This window comes from Lolium perenne, chromosome 5 (genome assembly GCF_019359855.2).
Source record: "Lolium perenne isolate Kyuss_39 chromosome 5, Kyuss_2.0, whole genome shotgun sequence".
Classification (NCBI taxonomy): Eukaryota; Viridiplantae; Streptophyta; class Magnoliopsida; order Poales; family Poaceae; genus Lolium; species Lolium perenne.
Genome location: NC_067248.2, coordinates 5,147,208 through 5,173,310, shown reverse-complemented (window position 1 = coordinate 5,173,310; position 26,103 = coordinate 5,147,208). Strand labels below are relative to the sequence as shown.

Genomic DNA, 26,103 nt, shown 5'->3' with positions numbered 1-26,103 from the left:
AATCACTTATATAGCGAGGCCCACCGTTTGTCCTGACTGTACCATGTGTTGGTGGCTCCGCCTCATCAAACTCAATATAAAAAGTGAAGGGACCCTAGGCATTGAACGAACACACGCAGAGAAAAACCCTATTCCGCTGCCAGATCAGATATCATCTCCACCAAAACCTCGAAGCCACTGCTATAGGCTTCAATGCTTCATCGACATCAACACCATCTTCATCCCCTCTCCATATAGATTTGATGCATGATTGGCGTCATTGTAATAATCATCATTCATCTCTTTGAGATTTGTTATACAAGGTTACTATTGTTGATCCAACTACGTGTGAGTAGTGCAAGTGTGTTATGGGTTGAGGCCTAATCCTCATAACATCTAACTTCTTATGGGATATTGTGCAATGCGGGAGTAGAGATTTATTTTATGTCTTAGATCTGTTCATCTCGATCTTGAAGGTTTCACAGGTACCCAAACCAACGAGACCATTAAATGACTAAACATATTAAGGTTTGAGTACAGTTAAGTTGCATGATTCCACACTATGCTCAGGTGACAGTACGATTCAATAGTGCGGTTAACATCTAGGGAGTAACGGTGACATCACAAAATTTAAAGCAATTGTCTAATTTATCTTAATACCACGACTCCACGCGGCATGCAAAGGAATTCGGGGTGGAAACTTGATCCGTGAAAGCCACGGCACGCGGTATCACAGTGCACATTAGGAAGCCTCACCCACATCAATATTGCATCCTTTACCTTGACTATGATATTGTACATGGGTGCTTCACTTTATCTTTTAAATCTCATCTACTAACGCACAGCTGCTGCACGAGGAACCTCAAGCCTAGGCTTATCTCCAATCATCGATACACAACCTTACACAAGAAAACATTGGTCTGGTAACACAACAATTAAATGAATACTGGAAGTCTTGCCTAAGTGATCTTAGGACAAAAGGGCCGGAGGCTACACCAAGCTCGAGGACATGTGCCTTTGTAAGGCGTGGATGGAGATTGGACAATATCTAATTTGTGGTTCCCAACAAAAGGGTGGCACATTGGAGGAAGATCTAAAACTACTTCCGCGAGCATAAGCACTAGTGATCACCCTTTCATGAGTGATCGGAGTGAGGCCTCTCTGTTATATTGTGATCCAAATTCATATACTGAAGGGAGGCTAACTTTTGACGAGCGGAGCGAGGCCCGTCGCCGGAGGCTTGGGCCGAAGCGTTGCCACCGTCTATATATATTCCCTGTAAGCCGCCACTAGGGTTTCATCACATCATTGTACACCCACGGCGTTTGTAAACACCACCGAAATAGTGAAGTTTTGCTGGCTGGCGCCCGTGGTTTTTCCCTTGTGTGTTGCAAGGGTTTTCCACGTTAAAATCTCGTGTCCCCTGTAGTGTTTTACTTTTCGTTCTTCGTTTATTGTGCATCTCGATTATAACACTCTCTCACAAAAAGGTGGAATTGTATCCAAGAGAATGCACCAAGTTCAACACCGCCTACAACATGATGAAGACGCGAAAAGTCAGTGGCCTTAGCTTTGCGGACTTGATGACTCAAGCTATGGCCCACTTCAAGGTTGCGATAAGGTGAAGAACTTCAATATGGTCGTCCCAAGTGGCACGAGCTCTATGCATCCTATGATGCCAACGCAATGCTCGGGCAATTCAATTTCATCGATGCCGATGGTTCCGTCGCAAGTAAGGCAAGTGCATCAAAGAGGCCGAAGGGACAGACAAGCTCCAAGGTGGAGGCCAAGCACAATGCTTCCTCGCAAGCGGTCGTGGAGATCAACACATTCCTAGCCGACAAGGAGGTGGCAAGCGAGAAGAGGGACGGGAGGAAGCGTCGAGAAAAAGAAGTGGCCGTGAAGAGCTACATTGACATACAACACAAGAAGCTCGCAGTTAAAGAGATCAACGCCTACAACAAGCGCACGGAATTGTAGCTCTCCCTACTCACCGAGGAGGCCAAGCTCATGGCAACCCCATTGGCGTTCCCCATTGACTGAACGCCATGGATCCAACTTAGCGTGCATGGTTGGAGAAGAAGAAGATGATCTGTGATCATGATGTGTGATTCACTCGAGCGCACTATCATTTGTGTCTACATTATTTTGGACTTATTGTGTCTACATTATTTTGGACTTCGTGTATGCTGGCAAGGCCAGATCTTGTTCCACTAAATTTGAATTGTTTGCCATTTTTTCCTTTCACTTTGCTTTAAAATGTGGACACGGATTTGCAGACCAAGTTGTTAGAGATATATTCCGTGTACGTATAAACGGATAGTCTAGGATAGAGATAGGACTCTCGTGTCTTGCCTTGCACTCCAAGATGATCCCTGTACGCCTATATATACTCGCCCATGGGGCTCAATAATACATCCAACATATTCCGCATATCTCTCTCCCTCTCTATCTTTCTACATGGTATCAGAGCGGCGCCGATCCTAACCTAGCCGCCACCCAAGCTTCCGCGCCGCGCCGCCCCCGGGGAGGTCGATCTCTATGATCTACTGCGGGGACCGCGCAACCCGTATGAGGGTTCGTCCGCCGATCTGTTGATCCGCTGCCCCTCGAGTCTTTTTTTCCAATCCGTAGATTGGTTTTCTTTTTGCGCCGCCGGTCGCTCGACCGGCGTTTTCTTTTTTGGTTTTGCCGATCATAGATCGGATTGAGTCGCCCACCGCCGTCGTCATCACGCGCCTCTACTCCAACCTCTGCGTCGACTGCACCGGCCATCTTCATCAACCGCGTGGCACGGCCACACGCGTCACACACGGCCACACTGTCTCGCCCGCGTGGTCTCCATCGCTGGTCCGTCTTCGCCGTCATCGCCCGGGACATCACCGACAACGTCGCCAACGACTCCAATCTGCGGCACGTCGTCCACGCCATGGCGCGTACAACGCCGCCGTCGGTCTGATCAACCGACCGTGCGCACGTCTCCGCCAAGCACATCCCGAGCATGCGCCTACCACCGATCGAGCTACGGGTTGCTGCTGCATCGCCCCTTCGGGCCGCAGCGCCGCCGCCTTTGGTCCATGCTACCGGCCTCCGACGCGCCTTCCAAGGCGTGTACGTTGCTGGTGGCCTCCCGCCGCTGCATCGACTCGTGCCCAGCAGCTACGCCGGCCCCTCGGGCCGAGACGTCGCTGCACGCAGTCTACTTCGCCGTCCCCGCGCACCGACGTTCCAGGCTACTACCGCGCCGCCCCATCGGCGCAGGTCGCCACCGTCAGCGCAAGGTCTACGTCAAGCCATCGGGTTCTTCCTCGCCTACTTCGAGTATCGCCGCCGCACCTCCACAGGTAACCTACATTACCACTTCTGGTCGTTGCAGGCCTCGCCGACCACCTCTACAGTCTAGGCATCCAGCATGGCCACTCCTGGCCACCGCTGATATCGCCGCCTTCTACGTCTCCGTCCACCACGACCTCGTCGCCAGCGTCATCGACAACCGCGGACTGCGTCGGCACCTCCCCCTCTTCGCCGCTCTGCGTATCGCCACCGGTCTGGAGGCCTCCTCTGCTGGTCCCCCTGACACTGGCGCATGGTCCATGATGGTCCCTGCCCTCGCACGCCCGGTATTGGCACCACCGGCCTGTGCCTTCGTCCCCGACGCGTCCCCGAGCCTGGCAAGCTCGGATCGACGCCTCGCCTTCATCGACTTCGTCTTTGCGTACTCGGTTCTGGCAAAACCAGAGTATGCCTTCGTCCCCGACGTGTGCCTAGTTCTGGCAAAACTAGGGCAGCACCTCATCCTCGACGACTCAGACTGCATCGACTTCGGCATCGACCATCTCCACGACTGCCTCGACGCGTCTCCGTCACTCTCCTCGCGCACTATGCGCTCGCGGCTTCATGTGCGGCTACCTCGCCACCGGCACCCGACCACGACATCGACCACGGCATCTCCTCGCGCGGCTACCCCAACCAAGGTTGCAACACCCACGCTCTCAGCTCCCTCGACATCGGCACAAGGGCTACCACCTCGCCTGTGCCTCAGTCTGACCGTCCACGTCGTTCATGTTGTTCACGACGCTCCCGCTACAACTGCGAGGGAGTGTTAGAGATATATTCCGTGTACGTATAAACGGATAGTCTAGAATAGAGATTCATAGGACTCTCGTGTCTTGCCTTGCACTCCAAGATGATCCCTGTACATCTATATATACTCGCCCATGGGGCTTAATAGTACATCCAACATATTCCGCATATCTCTCTCCCTCTCTATCCTTCTACACAAGGGCCGTCGTTGGGGCAGCTACCAGGCGCAAACCTGAGCCTCTTCGATATTCACCGGCCACCGCATACGGACCAAACGAACAAAATGGTAAGTGGTTGCATAGATTTCCCTCCGAGAGTCGAAAGTACTAATTATGATACAAATTGTACATCATTTTTTTGAAGAATTATACACCAATTAAGTCAGAAGCCGGTTGTAGCTCCGGCATGTTGAAATAAATTAACCATGAGCTAGTGTTGATGAGAGAGAGATTGTTTTCGAAAAGGGGAAGCCCCCGGCCTCTTCATGGAATAGAGAGATGGATGACGATGATCGGAAAGTTAGTATGGCTTCTCGCCGTCGTAGTTCCCCGGCGGGTAGTAGCTGCAGACCATGAGGGTGTTGCCGCTGGTGCAGGTGACGCGGCCGCATCCGACGCTGGTGGTGTCCTTCCACACCACGGCCGTGTAGTGGCCGCACATCTTGCCGGCGTCGCAGGTGTTGGTGGTGTAGTGGTAGTTCTTCTTCTCCTCGCTCCACTCGTCGACGGTGTGCCGCCACGTCCACGACTTGCCGTCCCCGTACATCAGGTTCTCCCCGTACGGCCCCGTCGAGTGCTTCAGCGCGCAGTCCCCCTTGCGCTGCTCCGCGTACTGCTGCGCGTACTTGGCCACCGTCGTGTTCCACCTGCACTTACATGCACCCGCCGGAGTTATTAATGGGTGGTGCCGTCGTCTCCGTACGTCGCCGGCCATGCAATGCAGAGGTCTTACGTGAGAGGGCGCTCGCCCTCCTGGGCGCGGAACGCGTTGTGCTCCTTGAGGATGTTGTCGATGGCCTTGGGGCTCAGCCCGTCCACCGGCTCGCCGTCGTCGTCCACCTGCTTGTTGTCGCCGCCACCGCCGCCGCCGCTGTACGAGCTCTTGTCATCGCTGGACGGAGAAGAGGGCTTCGCGGGCGGCTCAGGCGAGGTCGGCGTCTCTCCGGTGCGGTAAAAGTCTCCCTGCCCTGGCGCCGTGGGTGTAACCGGCTCTCGCTTGGTCGCCATTGCCGGTGCCGCCGGCTCATCCTCTGGCTCTGGCTTCGTGGTCTCGGGCGCTGGCTCCGCCTCCGGCTCGGTCGTTATTTCTGCCGCCGGCTCAGGCTCGGTCATCGTTGGCTGCCGGAAGTAACCGTCTAACGACCCGGCGAGGTTGGCGTCGGCGCCCGGCTGCGTCGTCGCCTCCTCCCTCTGCGGGGCGTACACGGCGAAGCCCGGCCTCCTGAACAGCTGGGTGGGCACCGGCATCACCTCCGGCTGCGGGAGGAACTCGTCGTTCTTGTTAATGGCGAGGGGTTCCTCCACCTGCTGCTGGCTCGCCGCCGCCGGAACGTATCCCTCCAGGCCATGGGCGCGGCCAGCGAATAGCAGGCACGCCACGGCTACGGCGGCGATCACCGCCGGTACGAGCTTTTCGGCGTGCATGGTTGCTCAACCTTTTGCGCTTAGTTTTTGCTAATTGATGCGTGGTTTTGTAGACGGAAAATTGGAAGGTGAGAGAGATGCTATTTTCGCTGTGGATTAGTGGCCAATGCTATTCTTGGGCCAAACCGTAGTGTTACCAACAATGGACGTCCTAAAATATGTAAAGAAACGATGGCCGTTGTACCTTTCAAAAATGATGGTCGTTTACAATTGGAATGTAATCAGATATGCACTGACAGCAGCAAAACTCATTTCCTTTTTGGCCTTTGTGCAAGGAGCAGTAAAAATATTAGTCCAAACAAGAAGCGAGAGAGAGAGAAACTCTCTGAGATCAGCGAGGCTAAGGATGGACAACTCAATAGAAATTCCCCCTGAATTTATTTTTAGGGCTGCCTAGTAGAATGATGAGAATATGCTTCCCAACAGCAAAGAGATATTGTCTCAATGCTAAATGTCAAGAGCTGCCACCAAATACAAAAATGATACCACGTGATTCTTGACAAATATGATTCAAGTTCATTTAACAAAGGTGCACACACCATGGACAGAGCTAACCAACCAGGCATGAAACCATACAAGTCATGCATGTCTACACGTATAATGATGCTCCACTTATCTATATGTTCCTACCTAAAACCCAGTTCCTCTATACTCGTATGACCAGTGTTGCTATCTATACATTTACATGAGTCGGCACGTGGAGAGTCAGTCAGTTAGTTATCCGGTTTTGTTATCGCGATAAACCTCTTTTCTGCAATCTAATGAGGAAAGTGATGGATCTCACAGCATTCTGAAGACGGCTAACAGGGAGTCCCTTCAGCGTTGGGTGAGACAGTTCATCCCTTCTGGGCTGCTGTTCCTCGCGGGTTTCTTTGCCCTTGGACTCGCCAGGGCTACAGTTTTTCTCCCCACCATTCCCATCAATCTGAATTTTCTCCAGCTGTATGTCTTCAGTGTCAGGGAACTGGCAATACGCAGTATGGAGTCGGCCGTGAATGTGCTCCATTCTTCCTGACCGCTCGTCCTCCCTGTCCATGTCGATTAGATCCTGCACGGTCCAAACATCGCGATCAACAAAAAAGTGAAAAGAACTCACAAGGCACCACAACTGACTCTAGTCCTGGGTTATTTCCTAGTTTTACAGCACACCTGGGTTCAATCACTATAGGCCATTACAGAAGTAATACCAACCTGCGCTGGAAATGTTTTGAACAGTGGAAGAAGTCGTTTTCTGCAGTATTGATTGAACAGCAGAGTAAGGATGATAAGAGGTATGGTGAAGCCCGCAGCTACCGGTGATTCTTTGAGCCCAAATACGCCGAGGCAGATAATCTGGGTGAGCACGAGAGAGAATATCACTGTGTTGTGTGCAATTGGCCAGTAGAGACCACCCGTGTCATATCTTGTGCGGTACACATTCAGTAGCTGAAAACATATAAAGATTATCAGTATCTATAACTGGCAAGATCATGCATTCGCTGACAAGAATTGTACTTCATGTTTCTTAGTATTTTATATTCACGAGAATAGCAATGTAAAGCTACTACACGATGTTCACCTATAGCTACAACACAGGTGTGTTCTACAAAGGTAAAATGGAACAAAATAACTGTTTTGGACTTCACCATCCCTAGTTTCTCACCTGGTTGCGGTAGACGACATAACCAAGGAAGAAGTACACCAGCAGGAAAGGTAAGATCAAGGGTGCCAGCACAGAGCATGTGAAGCCCAATAGTCCAAACAACAAAACTTTTGGTACTTCTGTATGATAGGGAAATGAGGGCACAAACTCCGTATCTTCTTTCATTCTCAGAATATATTTCCTTATAAAGTTCCATATCAGACCAAAGAGTTGCATAAGCTCAGATGACAAACTGGCCCACCCTGAAGTCAGAACATAGGTGACGAAGAAGGTAGCCTAAAATGAAAACAGAGTTAATAGCAGCCACGTATTAACAGCAATTCTTAGAAAGGATAAATATAGTAATACTTTGCAACAAACATCTCTTTTGTGAATATAAAACGACTGATCTTTCCAAAGCAAAATGGTATTTCTGCAGCATCAAGACCAGGATAGAGTTAGACTTTAGACTTGATTTACCTGCACAGGTATAACCTTAGCGAGCTCAACAGGGATGTCCTTCGGGCTTGTGAAAAAATTCAATTGCTTTATGACGGTCCCAGATACGACATTAACAAAGAATACATTCCAAATATAGAAGTACAGCACTTTACAGCAAGCACTCCTTTTCCTTTCACTGTGAGATGTAGGCCCCTCCAATGTAGAAAATAACATCATTATTGGTGGAACGGTGTACAGAAATATTTGCAGGATAACACTGGGAAGGTATCCAGTTACTAGCTGGATCATGTATTTCCTGCACACGAAAGATAAGTCAATAGAAGCCACCTACAAATGAACAAAAGGCAACATCTCTATGCTGAATGGTGAAACAAAGGCCATATGTCTATGCTGAATGGTGCCTCAAGAATCTGAAAGCACAAGATACACCAAACTAGAATGTGTTGATCAGTTTAAATATCAACAATTTTGCATACCGTTTAAGTTTTAAATCTAAATGAGATCTCTAGCTAAAATGCATCTAGATACATCCGTATCTAGACAAAAGTGAGGCACCTATTTTTAGACGGAGGGAGTACTACTAGAGTTCAGTTCCAGAACAATGTTGGTACTTACTTCGTCAATAACCCATTAAGGAAAGGAAGCTTCTGCTGCAAATGCTCCAGCTCCGTTAGACCTTGTATAAATGCCACCGGTGCCAGAAATAAGATCATAAAAACAATAGATCCGAGAAGCGTAGCTATCCGTCGAATCCAAAGCTGCTTGTAGGGAAGCCAAATGTTTGACCAATACACATCATCTGGTTCTGGAGCTAGATCAGTAACCCACTTCGTAGGGTTCGATGTCTGAAGTACTTTTGATGCAACAAGTGCTCCATACCGTGTTTTGAAAAATACAAAAGCAGCAGCACATTCCTGTGTATAGTTCCACAGTTATAATCACTAATTCACACTGACTTATTGATGAATTGCAATAAAAGAATTAATGTCTGCTAGATTACTAAGCGGACCTCATTATCTGTGATCAAGGTAGAATCTTTCAGGTCAGTTTTCCCACTGCTCTGTACAACATCATCAGTGGGCAACAACTGGAATGAATTCGAAGAAGCTCCACAAAGACAACACCGGTATGTACCCGCTTTGCAGCTCTGATCTACCGTAGTGTCCGTGAATTGTTTCAACTTTCTACATGCCTTCTTCGCACCAGTCTGCAGCATATTAAACAGTTTTACTAAAAAATCAGAAAGCAAACTACTCATATGCAGATAAAAGTTACAGATCCAAACAAATGATTTGAGATCAATTCACTAATTCCAAGAATAGGAATATGCAATATCACAAATACCTTTGCAGATAAAAAAGCATAAATCTAACTCCAAGAATTTCAGATCATGTCACTTTCATGGATAAGAAAAAAAATCGTATAATGAATGTGTAGTATCATAAATATCTATCCCTTATAACCATAGTGATTATTGAGCTGCAAAAAAAAAACCCCAGACTAAGAACATTAAATCACAAAAATAGTACCTTAGCAAGTATGTTGCATTCTTTGTCACCCCGTCCTCCCAACAAATAGAAATATTGTATGAGAATTGCTTACCATTATCTTCTGAACTTTCCCAACTTTGTAAACAACTTGGTGGAATAGGTAACTTGATGCATGATACTTGGTGAAGAAATCATCAACATCACTGCTACATGATTCTTTTGTTTTCTTTGGTATTCCACGAACAAGCACAGTAAATTGGCCTGGATTGGGTGTTGCACGTTTAAGGTGCAGGAGCCTCAGCCTAGCAATGTGCCTGTACTCCTATCAGATCGAGTAGAGACAACATTAGCTGTGCTTCTCAATATGAGGATATATAATACTCTGTACTATCTGTGAGCAAAGAACTTACAAGATATAGGAGAATGCAAGCTACTCCAGATATTATGTAGAGAACTAAACAATGAACCCAAAGCCTGCAATGCAATCAGAACATAAAATTAATACAGAATAACGTCTAGTGCTACCAGGTAATTTTCTCATGTCTTGTAGAGTGGAGAAATACGCTGTATCTAATGAGCGGTGTGTTCAGATTCTACACATAAATCCCTGTTTTCTTGGCCTTTGGTTTTCCACAGCTAGAGCATGGCACACGACATCCTAATAATTATGGTTCGCACTAAATAGTTTGTTGTGCACTATCTTACCCTTACTTGCAATATAGATCTGTACATACATGATACATGTATTCTAATTTAGCCTTTTTTGCTTGTTGAGGATATTTCCTCAGTTCTATACTACTCCCCCCGTGCACTAATATAAGATGTTTTAGACACTTTTAAAGTAGAGTAGATACAAACCAAAAGAAGTGAACCTACACACTAACTAGATAATTTTTGTAAGGGGGGTGTACGGAAGCTCAGCGCACTATAAATACCAATAATCAATGCATCATACCACAAATTCAACCTTGACAAAACCACCTTATGATACACTTAAAATAAATTGTTCAGCTCACCATCTTGATTGCACTTCCACATTCCCAATTGTGAAGATATCCAATTGTTCTGAAGGAACCCGATGATGTTGTATATTCTGTCCAAAATAATTCAGTGGAAGAATTCCAAGCACACACAGAAGGGCCGCTAGGGAAAAGATGCGTATGCTGCAGAAAAGCGAATGTACAAGTGAGAAAATTTTGGATTGTGAGGTTAAACTGGTAGAAAAAAAGGAGCCTAACAGAGAACAATAAACAGAACTGATCTACGATTCTGCGTAACATTATGAAAAGAAGTGCTATCATAAAGGCAGCTGCCAGAGTTGCAAGTTTTCGCCTCCTACTGATTCAGATCACATGCACATGCTAACAAGCTCACCAATCAGATGTGGACGTCTTCTAAGTTCGAACCAACAGAATTATGATACGAAAGGGACGCATGGATGTGAAGACGAAACCGGGTGTTACCTGAACACTAGCATCCGATTGAAAGCCACAGCATCCAACCCCGCAGCTGCCAAGAGGTCCTCCTCAGCACACTGCAGGGCTTTCACGATCCAGCCCGCCGACGGGACAAACCTCTCCAAAATGAAAGCCCCTCGGAGCCGGCTATGGTCCTCGGAAATCCTCCGGCCGAAGTAGACCCTGATGTTGGCCGGCTGCTTCCTGAGAACAGAGTAGAGCGACAGGAAGAGCACGCAGAGCCCGACGTTGATGCCCGCAGAGGTGAGGAGCGCGCTGATCTTCATGGCTTCCTACCGAGCCAGTCACCCACAGCACAGCATGTGTCATCTAACAACACCCAGAAGCATGATCCTTGATGACCTCAGCGCCTACAGGTACAGGAAGATGAAGTCAGATATCGCGCATTTAGCCTACAGACCGAACTGGAAACTGTACGGTGGCATTCGAAATGTGCTCCACAAGTTTGCCCCATTTACATCAGATCCCAAATGGAGGCAGTTATACTTTGTGTGTAAGTGGAAGAAGACAAAAGAAGCATGGATTAGGCTGTGTTTAGCATCGCGGTGGTAGCACATGTGTATTTCTACTGTAGGCTGTATCAGTTCGTTGGAGTCCTTTTTTCTCGAGTAGTAGCAACATATCTTGCTGGAATTACCAAAGACTCCCATATATAAGTAAGCAATAGATATAGAATCTGAGGGCGAAGCAATGCAACCACAAACTAGCCCTGACTGAATTGGAGCATTGGTAGTGGCAATTGTACAATTTTGGCAGGTTCTATAAATAATTGCAAAGTGGGTTTGCAAAGTTGGTATGCTCATGAGGGGAACTCTCGTGCCCAGATAAAGCTTGGCCGTACTAGTACAAAATTTCCAGATAGGATTGGTGGAGGATCACCGCCCGTCAGCAGCATCGCTGCAAAGTGTAGTTGGACGGATCCGAGCTGTCCGGTTTAGTTGGCGGCAACAGGTAGGGCAGATTCGATCTGCGGGGGATTGGTTTGCGTGCCCGCACCAGCAACAACAGGCTAGTATTCCGCAATAACTAATCTAAGACGTAAATACAACGGAATACATATGTAAACTGCAGAATCAAGGTTCCGAACTTGGGAACCGATCGAGGACGGGACGTAATGGTGGGGTGCGAATGAAAACCGGGGAGGGAACTCATTATTCTTATGGAACAAGTAGAAAGTAACCGAAAAGAACCGGCGGATTGTTGCGCGAACTGGAATCCAATCTGACGAACTGAAAATTAGCAGAGCACATACATAGGAGGAGGCGAAATCGGTTACCTCCGGCACGACGGGAGCCCGCACGCGCGCACTCAGGAAGGTGGAACCAAGCAAGGGAGCGAGCAGCCGCCGGATGGCGTCGACCTCCCGGCGCAGAAGCTCCTGCAGCATCAAAGCGAGCAGCAGAATCAGAAGATGGCGAAACCAGGCTGACCGGAAGCGTCGGCGGGAGAGAGCCGCACCTCGAGGAGCGCGGCGGCAATGGCGACGCGATGGAGGGAGGGAGGGAGAGGGGGGGGGGGGTGTCGAGGCGCGTAGCCGGCGATTGGAGCGGCGGCCGACCTCCGTTGTGTGTGCTGTCGCTCGCTGAGGTTGATGGATTTGAAGTCGGGAGTTTTGCTTCTCTTTTTCCTCGGAAGTCCATCTACTACTCTCTTTTTGGTAAGCAACAACGTGGTGTGTGCTGGTTCGCGAGGGACCCCACTGGCAGTGACGCGTCCGGCGGCAGCAGGTCGCCACGTTGGCCGGACCGGACCCGAATCCCCACATCTGCAGCAACCGTTTGATTGAAGGCCAACGGCCAAGATCGAGCCACGCGTGCGGGGGCACACGTTTCATCAGTGCAATAATATTCATTTTGGTATAGGTGTTTTCTTTTACGGTTCAGGATATTCTGGATTGGGTTCATCTCTACGGTGACCCAGCATACCACTGCATGCATGGTGTAGTACGCAAGTCGTTGACAAAACACAAGTGAAAACACCGTTCCACTCGTATTACATCCCTCAGAGTGGTACAACGGAAACATATGCGAGCCCAAGGCATGTCTATAGAAAGATACACGAACTGTTTACAGAAGATCAACACAGCCTCCTCCTTTACAGTGAGGTGAAACTTTAAATAAAGCTTCAAAAGAACAACTCGTAGTCTAACTTATTGCTAACTTTAGATCTAGAGATACTTGACTTGCTACAGAACTCTAGCTACTTAGGTGCTACGTTCAGGGAAAAGGTTCCCTTCTATTACTAGTCTAGGTTTCCACTCTAGCTGATGCAGAAGTTGACTCCACTGACTTCATTGATTGGATTCTTCGTCTTGTTGCAGTTGACTCCTTTGTCCTCGAGTTCCGCGGTAGTTTCTCCTTCGGTGACTTGGATCTAAGAAGGGGGTTCAATAGGGAGGGGATAAGTACGAGCGTACTCAGCAAGTTCATTATAGGAAATAGGTGTATCATGCACTAGGTACAGCCACAGACCAGAAAGTCATAGGCGAATGCAAGTTTTCGTAAACATTTCTTCAAAAGGTTTATTTTATTCTGAAAACTATGCCCGCGAGTCTTCACAGGTTGACCAGAACTTCATGGAGCTCCTTTCCTGCCGCGTTCGTAGTTTCCTTCCCGGAACAGGGAGTGACAGCCACAATTCAATACACTCTGCAGATGTGCGTTACTTTTCCCATAAGAGAACTTATCCTTGTTGCCAACCGAGTCATGAGCCTCGTCCACACTTTCTTGGTGTGAGGCCCAGTATAAGAACCAAGCCAATCACTGCCTTCTCCGCGACCCTGCATACCCACTCTTTTGTCCATCCGCACATCCCCGGTAGACATCTCCCGATCATACGGCTTTACCCACGATGTGCTATGGACAATCCACCATAGACGGTAGGGCGCTCTCATCCACAAGGATGGGGATTTTAAAGGATTTCCCAACCGCTGCAGTGTTCTCGCAACACCCAGCCAGGCTCTATCAAGTCCGTTGATATGCAGAAGGAAAAAGATACATCTGACTTCCCCAGAGCCATTATAGATCTCATGGTTAACGCGATATGTACGGCGCTAGAATCACTAGACGGCATTGGTGAATAATCCTAGATGAGTAGTACCCTTGCAATGGAACCTCCACCATCAACACATACCATGGTTCCATTGCCCACCACATAGTCATATTCATAATTGTAAAATAATATTTTGCTTTTCAATGCATGAGTGATAAGTATAGTACTTTGCATATAGTTTGATAAAAATAATCAAATGACATGAGCAAGCGATGAACTTGCCTTTCTTGATTGCAAGATTATGCAGGCAAAAGCTTCGATACGTGATAACTCCAAATTTTGAAATACCATCATCGTCCGGTAAGGACAATGTTTAAAGAACTTGCAAAGATGCTATAATGCATAGTATGAGATGCAATCGCCCCGAGCGTAACCTAACCTCAATGATTTTGGATTGGGTGAGTTGTAAAGATTTTCTTTAGGGTATGTTGCACTTTTAGAATGGTTCTCAAACAAAGTTCTTATTAGGGTTTGGTTATATTAATATCATAAACAAGTGATATAATGCATCATAACAAGCATACACACAAAGGAATTGTAGTTGAATAATATGTAAAGAGCAGTTGTCAGTTTTAAGTTCCACAGTGCATGGTTGATGATTATTTATTATGTACTTCAAAAGAATAACTCTTGAAGAACAAGTTACATAATAAATAAGAAGTATTTCCAGTAAGAACTATTGGCTTCTATGGTTTGCTTGATATCTACTTCAAAAGAATAACTTTTGAAGAACATGTTTAATAAAGAACCAGAATTACTACAAATAGGAGCTATGTGCTTCTAGGGTTTACTATTGGATTCTTTTAGTTCACTAATAGGGACTAGTTGGTGCTTAGGTAGAATGGGTCCATATGCAGCAAGTATAGACATGTTTTATTTAAACATGGACAACAATTTAAACTACTATGCATGGTTGCTACTATGGTTGACCATAGGGTATCATATCAAAGGATGGTTATCAAGATGGTTCCATGAGTTAACTATTAGGGTTGACTATGCTTTCACAGTTGCTTCACTAAGTAATCAATAATGGGTTTCTAAGCTAGGTGGTTTATCATCCTCAAGTAGAGTTTAGTTAAGTAGGAGCATATGATGTGAATTACTACACAAGGTTGGTATTATGGTTGATCACCATAGTTCTACTAAGACATGATGGTTAAGGTTGATTCCAATGGTGTGGTATTGAGGATTGGTGATCAATGGTGTTACTATGAGAGTAACAAGCTAGGGTTTACCCTAGGTGGCACTAGTTGGTTATATAAGGTTTATTCAAAATAAAGACATGAAATGATGATCTCATATGAATTGGCCTGGTTTTATTTTAGTAGATCATGAACATTTATTCATTCTCTTAGGATGAACCTATGGGTAAGGGTGCAAATCATATGATCATATGTGATAAATAACTAGGGTTTTAGAGTTGAAAACAATTTAGGATTACCACATGAAATGATGAGATCAAAGTTCTTACTCATATTAAAACTAGGTTCCTAAATTGTGATATCATTTTTAAAATAATAATTGGCAATGGAGTTAAAGTGATTAATTACTTTGAAAAAAAATTATGGACTTAACATTTTATTAATTTTAAAAGGTTTAATAATTAAGTTGGATAGTATTTAGAGTTTTAATTTAGGATTTAGGACTCTATGGTTGTTATTAAATTTTAAAATAATAATTTGTTGACTAGAAAGGTTGAAGTAAATAAATAACTTTTGACTATGAAAAATAATATTAGTTTTTAACATTTTTCTTATTTTCTTATTACTTAAAGAAAATGATATTTAAGCTAAATACTGATTTGGTTTAATTGACAACATTTAGTGTTTCCTTCATCTATTAAATGGTTACTATTTATTTTAATTTTAATTTTCTTGTACTTTGTTTTTAAAAATATTTTGTTCAGAAGTTATTATTATATATTTTTTTATTTGGCTTTTCTTATCACTTTATTTACTTAGAGAATTGTTCTAAAAATACATCCTAAAAGAATAGGATGGGCAGAGCCCATTTGATCCAGTCGGACCCAGTTTAATGGGCTGGCCCAGTAGTGCCCGACATGGTCAAGTTCAACCCGACCCGACCCAGCTCTCGCTCACCCCTCTCACACGCACGCACACGACCCCCACCTCTCTTTCTCTCTCGCGACCACCAAGCCCCTGTGGCGTCGCCGCCCGCCCCCGGCCGTTCCCGGCCAACCTCGGTACCATCGTGATGGGGCTTTTGCTCTCCTCGACGAGCTCTACCACCTTCCCCTGTCGATTTGATCTTCGTGGTCTCTAGCGGTCGCCCCGACTCTGAAACCCTAGCTCTGCCTCCCGTATGTCCGGCCATCGCCGGCCGCTTCCAGCGTCGCCATCTGCCGACGTGGCTCCGCCGCGACTTCTCCTTCACCAGTCGCCGCCACGACGCCCCCTAAATCCGCCACGCGCGCGTCCATGAAACTCTAGCCCATCCTGGCTAGGTCACCGACGTGCTCCGGCTGCTGTTCCCGGCCGCTACTCGACGATGAGCACGGCTTTCTCGTCATCCTCCACGATTTCTACTTGGCGCCGGCAGGACGGTAGCAGTAGCTGCAACCCTGGCGCCCCTGCTGGCTCGCTACGGCCTGCTCCCGCTGGGTGAGGGTGTAGTAGTTCTGCTGCCTGTAATGCTGCGATAGTGGTGGTGGAGCTGCTGGTGAGGTGTTGTTGATGAACTGGTGAGGTGGTGCTGGTGTGGGGATGGTGTTGTGGTGGTGATACTGGTGAGGGTGATGTGGTGTCGTGACCTCCACTTCGACCACGACGTCGTGGACGCAAGCTCGGCGTCACCTACTGCTCCTACTCTCTACTCCACTCACAGTGAGCTACACCTCTCCCTTCTCTGTTCATGGATATAGTGTTTGGCTGCACCATTACTACTGCTCCATACTTGTGCTTAATATGATGCCTACAATTACTACATATACTGCATAAGATTAGTAATTCATATGTGAAGTGAAATGCTTCCTTTTTGGATGGATTAGTCATCCAAAGCATGTGTAGCTTCTGTCTAATTATTTCTGGTTAAATATGATTGGGCTTAATTGATAGCTTGTTGTGGCTAGATGCCTTGCTGGTGGCTTATTGATTACTTTGAATCATTCTGAGTATGCCAAGCTTGATAGATGTGCATTTGTGCTACATATCCAGTGATGCTATTTTATATCTCTGAATTGGTATTGCTCCCTATCACTGGTTATATGATTTTGTAGCTGTCCAATTTGACAGTGAATATATGCTAGTGATGATTCCTAGTTGAATTAACTAGGAAAATGATTTGAATTAATTTGGTTTGAATTGCAAGTGTGGTTACTGGTTGGAGTTGTACTGTCAGTGGTTAAGTTGGATGGTTTCTGGCTATGCAAGCTAGGAAAATAGCTTGATGTACTTGTGTTAAACTACTTGGTGGCTTCTGCTGCTTTTAGATCTGCTACTGTGATGCCTCCCCAGTGGAGTGTACATAGCAGTAGATCTAAACAGTATGATCTGCTGCTATTTGTCCCTGCCATTTTTCTGTGATCTAATATTGATAAGAACAGATGCTTGTGCTTGATCTCTTGGCCCTGCCTGTGTATATTACTGATGGTCTTGCTGTGGGATTCAAATGTTTCAATGATCATGTGATCATCTTGTGTGTGGAATATCCTATATGTGTATGTGGTGGTGCAAAGGAATTGCTTGGCCAACTCCCAGGACAAGGTTTACCTACTGGCTTTCTCTCTTTTGGATAGTAACTCATAAGAACATATATTATCTTGATTTGGTTGCCTTGCCAATGATGCAAAGGCCGAGGCACAGATTTTTAGATAAGAACAGATACTATTTGTGGTCTTTAAAATTTCTCTGTGATGAATTTTTGCATAGCCCTACTATGCAAGACTGAGAGAATAACTTCTCACAACTGATGATTATCTGGTGATCTTTGTTACCTATTTTCTTGCCTACAATTACTGTCAGGGTGCTATCTGCTAGGATTTATTCCTCTTTGTGGTGCCTCCTAAGAGTGTGCACAAGCAGTGTATTACTTAGCAGGATTGGGTGCTACTTGTAGTTGTGTAAGGTGATTTAATAGGCTTGGATCAACTAGTGTAATCACATGATGTTAAAACTCCCCCAAACAAGCTCATGTTGATGCTTGAACAAATCTTCAAGCACCAATATGTCTTGAAACAGATCCTTGTGATCCATGCAAATAAACATATGAACTATTTGGGTAAAGTGGGATTTAGTTCTTTGACAACCTGCTGCTGTAGAGTGGACTAGCTTGTGATGAGGACCTTGATATACTGCTTGTTTTACTGCACCTCCTCCTAGCTCCTGATTGATCCTGTTCTAGGATACCACCATACTGGTTCTTGGTTGGATGAACTGGAATATTTCCTGAGATGGTTTGATGGCCTGGATGAAGAACAGCTATTGTTCTTGTGTCCTTGATCTGGTCAATGAATTGGATAGAAGTGTGGTGCTTAAGGCAGCTACCACTAGCATGCTTTTATACTCTGCTCCCCTTGCTGCTTGTGATCGACAGCACATACATGCAAACATGTGTGTATGCTGCTTGCTTGTATGGTGCAAGTCCCAACCAGGTGCATCCCCTCTTGTGGATATGCATGGTTGAGAAAAGATCTTCCTTTTCCATTTCTCTTTATTTTTAACATAGCCACTTGGCTCTACCATTCTGTCTGTTTTTCTTTGTTTGTTTTGAAGGTGATCACTTAAACAAGATCTGTTGAAGATCACAACCTTCAAGCTTTTAGTTTAGGATCTGTTTTACTTTTCTTATTCTTGTAATTGTATTTTCTATTATTTAATTAGTTAGTATTGTAATACATATTGAATATTGTAAAGATAATGTAAATGTGTGTTTTTATTAATAAAGCTCAAGTTTTCTTATTGAGCTCTATTGTAATAATGTTTTAAATTATCTATCTATTTTGAATTATCAATGTGTTAACTTTTACATATTGTATTTCATATTATAGTTTGGAATTCAAATTCAATTCATTTTCTATTTGAATTCATATTATCCATATTTGATTTGAATTCAAATTTGTTCTCCCAAAAACACATGGATTCGTAGAGGTCATGTCGAAATTTGTCGCACTCACATCGATGACTAACTCAATTCCACCGATGCAAGAGAAACCTCGATCCCTTTGACAGTTTTAAACAAACGCGCGAAAACTCCCCTGATTTTCTATGCATGAATGCAATGCACACAACTCTATTCTCTCTATTTGTAGCCTCTAAACCTGGGATATTACAGAGCCAGACGCGGCCATGGGAAGCTTCAACGACTCCATCGCAGTGGGGCGTGTTCTGTACGCCGGCAACTTTCCGATCGTCCCTCAGGACGAGTGCTGGATTCCGGCTAGGACCGACCCCGTCAAGCTCTCCATCGTCCCAATCGGCGGCATTCACATCTTCATCGGCGATACCGTCGATTCCGACGGGAACGCACTGGTAAGTAACGCTGACGCGACCGCCGCTCAGCAGGACGCAGTCGCGAAGATCCGATCTGAGTCGCAGGAACTTCCTAAGGAAAATTTCGCCTTAGATCTGAAAAATTTAAAGCCCACCCAATCCGCCCCTGAGCAGGAAACTACGGTGGAAGACCAATGCAGATCCGCCTGGGTTTCCCAAGTGTTAGAGAAGCAAAGGTGCCACTTCGTGCACTTCCTTGCACATACCGCAGGAACCGCCCCTCCTCAGGATGGAGCTGGACCCATGCAGGTTGAGGATGCCGGAGACAACAATGCTCCGGATCAGCAAGAGGATGCCGGAGACAACGAAGACTCGATACTCGAGAATCTGAGCCCATTATCCGGTGACGCATCTTCCTTGGACTCGGAAGAGTACAACCGTCTGATGAAGGAGATGGAAGACGAGGAGAAAGCTGATGTCGAATCCGCCCCGCCCAAGCAGGTCCTTGCGACCGTAAGGGGATTGGTTGAGGACTGACATAGGCATCCCCAATGGGTCTGCCGAAGATGGTACCCGGGGTTTGCTGAAGGCCCACAACCCGAAGTTTATGAAGCCCGGAAGCCCAGTTATGGAGTAATTTGGAAACGTAGAGTTGTATTAGAAATAATGACTTGTAACTACTACGGGTCGAACTCAAAGAGTCTCCCGGACTTTGTAACTTGTACATCACGAAACCCTCGGCTCCGCCTCCTATATAAGGAGGAGTCGAGGGACAAAGAAAGTATCGATTCATTGTCAACATAACCCTAGTTTTCTTAGCAGTCGAGTACTTTTCCGGCTGAAACCCTCGAGATCTACTTGCCCTCTACTTCCGCTAAAACCCTAGTCTACAATCTGTAGGCATTGACAAGTTAATACCTTGTCAATTGGCGCCGTCTGTGGGAATTAGAGGCGACAAGGAGCTGATCTCGATGGCACGTTCAACATCGTCGACATCTTCGGTGGCAAGCAACGCGATGGACGAAGGTAAACAGATCGAAACCGACTCAGAAAAAACTCCTCCCAACGCCGCAATTCCGGGTTCGTCCAATCAGGAGAGCGACCTTGGCTTTGGTGAAGGGGTGTCAATGGAGGAACTCACCAGGATAGCAGGCAAGAACGGCGAGAACATTACGTACGCGGAAGTTCTCACCACACCAATAACAGCAGAAGAAGCCGCAGATCCGGAAGCTCTAGAAGCTAAGAGGAAACAATTGCTGGCTCAAGCTCAAAAGGTCGTCAAGGCCGCAGCAACAGTGCTTGCGGACAAGATAGAGACAGATGAGATGATGCAAGTGGTTGACAAACAAGAGCGCAAGACCACGCAATATCTGGACAAGGCCACAGAGCTCCGGGATCGGTGGAAGAAGATAGTCCATGATACTAAAGAGGAAGCAGAAAAGCTCTGTCAGGAAGCTATTCGCCCTCGGAAGATCAATTTCGACAGCCCCACCGATCATCAGCCGCTCGCGACCCCAAAGGATAACATGAAGAAGGCCGCGGAGCTCCTGGCCAAGAATGATGAGGAAATCGACATCGGCCACCTCCGCACACTCGTCGCTACAGCAATGAAGCAACAGAGCAAGGCGGATACTTCGCGCAGGATGGAATCCAACCCGGAGGCTTGCGTATCCACCGCGCAGAAGAACGCCTCTGGGAGGGAGCGTCGTGACGAGCAATCGCGCACCGGATCTACGGAGCGCAGAAGACCAACCAGAGAACATCCAAATCCAATCCCCACACCTTCGGATACCCCTCCGGCAGGGAATAATAAAGGAAAGGATCCGATGTATACTGGCAGGGACAAGTACCGAAACCCATCTCCTCCGTTCCGGAGTCAGCGCGCCCCTCTGCCACCCCGCCGACGAAGTCCCGCCGGAAATCCCAGACCCCATGGGCATGGCGGAATCAACATCCGCGACAACGTCGAGCCTCAGATGACTCGGAACAGGGAACGCGCACCTGAACCCCGGAGAAACCGGAACGAGGAACGTGGGCCTGAACGACGTTGGGTACGTGCAGCATGCAATCCAAACAAACAGAAAATATACGTTAGAGATGTGAGTACGTGGGTGTACAAATATGCACCCATTATTTTGGCAAAAGCTTGCATATTTGTGTCTAGTTTACACATAGAGCAATAAATATCAAGTAAATTAGGAAAAATATGAGTAAAATTATGGATTTGTACACCTATTATCCATAGGCTGACTCCGCCACTGAGCAGTGCGCGCGTGCCGTTGCCGACGAGCATTTTCAGGCGTGCAGGATGGCCAACCGTGTCAAAGTCCCCACATAAGGTGACGTACTGACGTGTGTGAGTAAAAAAACAAAACTAATCACGTCATTTTCTTTGTTTTGCTTTGAAGCTACTTAAGCTGCGAGCATGCATATAATTATGATGCACTTAACATTATTAGTAATAATGAATTCCGGGGGAAGCAGGTGAGCTAACCGGAGAGCGCACGACGTACTGCAAAGCCATGACAGGGACGGGCACAATCCCGATCTCGTGACGTTTCCCGAAGAAGAATGGGGCAAAGGGGTGGACACATGATGCCGGCCTCTGTTTTGCACCCAACGTGGCGTACGATCGAAGCGCACGAGCGGGTCGCGGCGAGGCGGTAGGCACCGCCCGGCTCATCCGTCCACGTCTCCAGCTTGTCCTTTTTCTATCTTCTCATCTGATGACTGTACACAGTACCTATTCGGAGCTCTAGCTAACTGCTTTCTTTCCGGCACTGTGCTCGCAAAACAAGTCGCGTTTGTTTCCGACGACGACAGATTACGGTGGTTAACCAGCCTTTGATTTATTTTTGCAAACATAACCAAAGGCCTCTTTTTTTTTTTGGGATAACCGGATCTACGCCACTCCAATTTTCATGACTTGGAGAAATGCCATTACAAAAACACAAGTTGGACATATGCCATTTTTTTTTGACCTAGAAAAGTAGGATAACGGTTTGAAAAATACATGTACGTATTCAATGTATATTTGAATACTGACCATATTACCCTATGTCCAAATTAGGGAAACACTTTCAGATGTTCGGGACGCCCACCAAAATCAAAATATGGCAGGAAAATTGAATGACCCAAAAAATCTTAGAATTTTACAGAAATTTAATCAACCTAATAGTACAAGAGAACTGCTCAATTTCTAGCGAGTACCAGTGGCTTCTCATCTTGCCTGTACGAATGAACTGATCGACGAGCTACTTTCTCTGCTCCTGTAGGAAGGAGATCAATACATCCAGATCCCAGTCTTGATTTTGGCCGAAAATCAGAAGAGCAAGAGGGATTTTACGAGTTGTTGCTGCTAGGTGATGAATTTGGGGTAGGAGTGGATGATAGATGGATCGATCTGGGGATTTGCTAGTTCAGAGACCACAGCATCACATGAATCCAGCCGGAAAGCCAGCCTACGCGGCGCCGCCTTCGAGCCAACCTGCGCGCCGCCCGCCTCCAGCAGTCGCCGCCGCTAGTTCGTGTTACTTTGGTTGGAACTGCTTCGTGCAGCTGACTCAGGTCAGGAATCAGTCAGCTGACTGAGAGATGGCCAGATGGGTGTGAACTGTTAGGATTTAATTAATGGTGTAATTAATTAGTTAAATCTTTGCTTTTAACCACGTGTGGGAAACCCCACGATGTGGAACCGACATGTCGTTCCTGGAGCGTCGCCTCCAGGAACCGCCTTCCGAACCGTCGCCTCGTTTGGTGACGACCGTTCCCTTCTATATAAGTGCTCAATCATCAATGAAAAGATTACTGGATTCAATCATTGTCTCTCTCTCGCTCGATTCTCTCTCGATATCTTCTAACACGTTATCAGCACTGCTCGCCGGAGCGATTCTAACGCCGGCAAACTCGCCGGAAGAAAGAAGAACGGACAAAGGAAGGTGAGAAATAGAACAATGCATCAATGCTCACGAACGGCGCCTCCAACGGCGTCGCGTCCGGCCACGCCACCTCCTTCACCGCGCGCAGGCGCTCGCCGCCGCCATCTGGCCCTCGGCCTCCCGCTGGCTAGCCCGTCGGTGGACTCGCCAACTTGCCGCCGCGGCCACCGTGCCGGCACCTGGAGCCCGGCCGCGCTCGGGCTCGCAGATGGCGCCTCCAACGGCGTCGCCCCGGGGACCCTGCTCCCTGGAGGATCCTCCGACGAGGAAGAGGGCGGCCGGAACGCCCGTCCGGCCAGCCTCGTGCTCTCCGCTCTGTTCGGTCGAGGCTGTGGGGATTGAGTTGCTCTGATTTCTTTTCCTGGTCTCTCCCTTATCCTTTGCTTTGACCGATGTACTGTACTCTGGAGAGTGCATGCGGCTGAGACGCTGAGTACTGACCATGTGCATGCTGTCTTTGGGGAACTAGTAGACTTACTGTTTGTTGTTTAGTGTTTGATGTTTACAGTATTTCAGTACAGTACTCGTAGCTATTTGTTTTCTGCTGTAGTTCCAGCAGTAATTTTAAATTACAGTATTTAAATTCTAGTACTGTAAATCTGTAGAGTACTTTGTATTCCAGATGTGTGTGATGTAATATATTTTCATGTTTGTCACATATTGAGATTAATTACGTCCGTTATTTGCAATTGAGATTTTTCAATTTCTTGCAAATAATGTACACAAAATTTGAGCTGATTTCCTCAAATTGATGTATTGGGAACACAAGGTAGTGTATAGATCTACTGCATTGCAGACTATCACCACTACTGTTTAAGCCTATTTTTGTCAGATTTGACATTATGGTTGCTTAACAAAGTGATATCTCATACATTTTTATTAAGCTATGACATAAGGTACTAGAATATGAGTATCTACTGATTTCATCAGATTATACTCTCTAGTACTAAGAGATGAACCCTGGGAGTATCTATAACGTGTCAAACTTAACAATTTGAAGTTCACACTAGATGATTTCGAGCCCACTTCTTGAAATCATCATTAATTTTGCAACATCCATTACAACATAACCATGATGGATTTTGGTTTACCAAGTGTAAATTAATAATCGCTATATGTATTACTCCATCGGGCTCTAAGTAATGTGATGATGATATATAATGTTGCTATATTATATCTGTCAATATTATATCTGTATATAAACCTGTATACTGTGTATAAAACCTGTATAATACACCAGGCAGTATAAAATCGAGTATACCTGTACATTATTCTGTGGCGCACCAAAACTAAATTCAGTGGCGCACCTACTTCTGTGGCGCACATGGCCCGTGTGCGCCACAGAACCTCTTATTTCTGTGGCGCACTGTCTCTGGTGCGTCACAGAAGTCCTTAATTCTGTGGCGCATGGGCTGGTGCGCCACAGAATCCTTATTTTTGTGGCGAAGTTTCTGTGGCGCACCGCCCATGCGCCACAGAATGTGGGTTTTCATGCGCCACAGATGACCCTTTTCCTACTAGTGCATGAACGTGCAAAACAAAAGAAAATTGTTCGTATAAAGGCATATATGTATGGATGGAGTATAAGAGTGGTATGTGATCCGGTATTAGACAAAAATGGCATAGATACAAGTATAAGAGAATTGTAATGGCATATGTTCACCTTGTATTTTTGTAATGGCATTTCTCCAACTCATGAAAATTGGAGTGGCATAGATCCAATTAACCTTTTTTTTGCTCCCTAGGCTCGACAAGCTTCTTCGTATAGCCTCAACATAGAGGCCAGATTAATGAAGAGCTGCATGATCTTGTCATATAACCATACGTTGAATTTTCCGGAAAAATACGGAAGCTAACTTGGCTTCATTTTAAAGATTTTGCCACATGTTTGCATTTTCGGTGGGAATATGATGGGCACAACAGATGTTAAATAGGAGCGTCCTGATAATCCTCCGGAGGATTTCACCTCCCGAACCTCCGCATCCTCCGCTCGACACGTGTCCTCTTGGAACAAATGGCCACTCGCATGTTCCCCGCCACTTTGTTCTCATCCTTTTCTGGCACTCGTTTCTTCTACCGCTCACAGCAGGGCCACACACGATTGGCAGCGCCGGCACATGCCAAAACCACGTGAGAGACCTCGCTGGAGTCGTGGTTGCTAGCAAGATGGGGCGATGAGGGATGAAAATCAGAAGGCCACGGATCGGGCGAGAGAGCAAGCGAGGGTGCGTCGATGGGAGAGGAACGATGACGACATCAAGAGCGGGGAGAGGTGGAGGCGCGTGGCTAGGAATGGCATATCGGCGTTGGCAATGCTCTGGTTTTGTTGTGTGGGAGAAAATGGAGGTAGAAGAAGGTCGAACTGAAGAGGTAAGGAGACGGGAGGCAGCAACTTGAGTGGGACCATCATTCGGGGTGTTTCTATTCATCCACAAATCAGGCACGTGTGGGACTTAGTGAGCAGAGAACCCAAATGCGAGCGGTGGCCAAGTGAGACTAAGGAAAAAGACGTTCACACGATCGACAACATCCAACGATGGCCCACCCACAGGTTGCGATCAACGCACCCTCCCACTGATGCAGATCCTTTTCCAGTTAAATACTACCTGTTAAAGAAAATGAGAGATTTTGAAGTTTAAACACACATCTATAGAACATTCTAATAGGGATTGCAAAGTCGTGATCACTTCAATTGCCGCTGGTTGGATCAGTGGTCCAGGCCTACTGGAATAAGGGAAGCGGAATCTCCAGCCCTTCAGGTGCTCCTTCTTCCGCAAGAAGGTGCTCGTGGTTTTTTTGTCTCTCCTCCGTCACATGTTGTGAGGTGACGATAGATTGAAACAAACAAACGATCGTAAAACATCAATACAATAACCTTTTACCCTCTCAAACCCTTGTCCCTACTTTTGTT

At 46.5% G+C, this 26,103-nt stretch overlaps 2 protein-coding genes across 2 annotated transcripts; both read right to left on the bottom strand.

The window, feature by feature from the left end:
* Positions 1 to 4,344: 4,344 nt before the first annotated feature.
* On the bottom strand, positions 4,345 to 5,743 carry LOC127326331 (uncharacterized). The gene is made up of 2 exons (XM_051353206.1): positions 5,014 to 5,743; positions 4,345 to 4,927 (listed from the first exon to the last, which is right to left on the bottom strand). Exons 1-2 carry the CDS (start codon positions 5,703 to 5,705, stop codon positions 4,582 to 4,584), a joined length of 1,038 nt encoding a protein of 345 aa, XP_051209166.1. The 5' UTR covers positions 5,706 to 5,743; the 3' UTR covers positions 4,345 to 4,581.
* A 418-nt stretch (positions 5,744 to 6,161) lies between these two features.
* LOC127326361 (CSC1-like protein RXW8) lies at positions 6,162 to 12,103 on the bottom strand. Its single transcript, XM_051353234.2, has 11 exons — positions 12,033 to 12,103; positions 10,742 to 11,106; positions 10,295 to 10,441; positions 9,689 to 9,752; positions 9,391 to 9,600; positions 8,798 to 8,995; positions 8,404 to 8,702; positions 7,807 to 8,083; positions 7,348 to 7,623; positions 6,897 to 7,130; positions 6,162 to 6,753 (listed from the first exon to the last, which is right to left on the bottom strand). Exons 2-11 carry the CDS (start codon positions 11,020 to 11,022, stop codon positions 6,436 to 6,438), a joined length of 2,304 nt encoding a protein of 767 aa, XP_051209194.1. The 5' UTR covers positions 11,023 to 11,106; positions 12,033 to 12,103; the 3' UTR covers positions 6,162 to 6,435.
* Between the last annotated feature and the right edge of the window lie 14,000 nt (positions 12,104 to 26,103).

Bases quoted from the DNA above. Each gene is read 5' to 3' on its own strand.
- LOC127326331 (XM_051353206.1), bottom strand. From the start codon at position 5,705: ATGCACGCCGAAAAGCTCGTACCGGCGGTGATCGCCGCCGTAGCCGTG. The intron at 4,928-5,013 runs GTAAGACCTCTG...ATGTAAGTGCAG, and splicing joins GAGGGCGAGCGCCCTCTCAC to GTGGAACACGACGGTGGCCA.
- LOC127326361 (XM_051353234.2), bottom strand. From the start codon at position 11,022: ATGAAGATCAGCGCGCTCCTCACCTCTGCGGGCATCAACGTCGGGCTC. The intron at 9,601-9,688 runs GTAAGTTCTTTG...TCGATCTGATAG, and splicing joins CTTGCATTCTCCTATATCTT to GAGTACAGGCACATTGCTAG. The intron at 8,703-8,797 runs GTCCGCTTAGTA...AACTATACACAG, and splicing joins CCTTGATCACAGATAATGAG to GAATGTGCTGCTGCTTTTGT.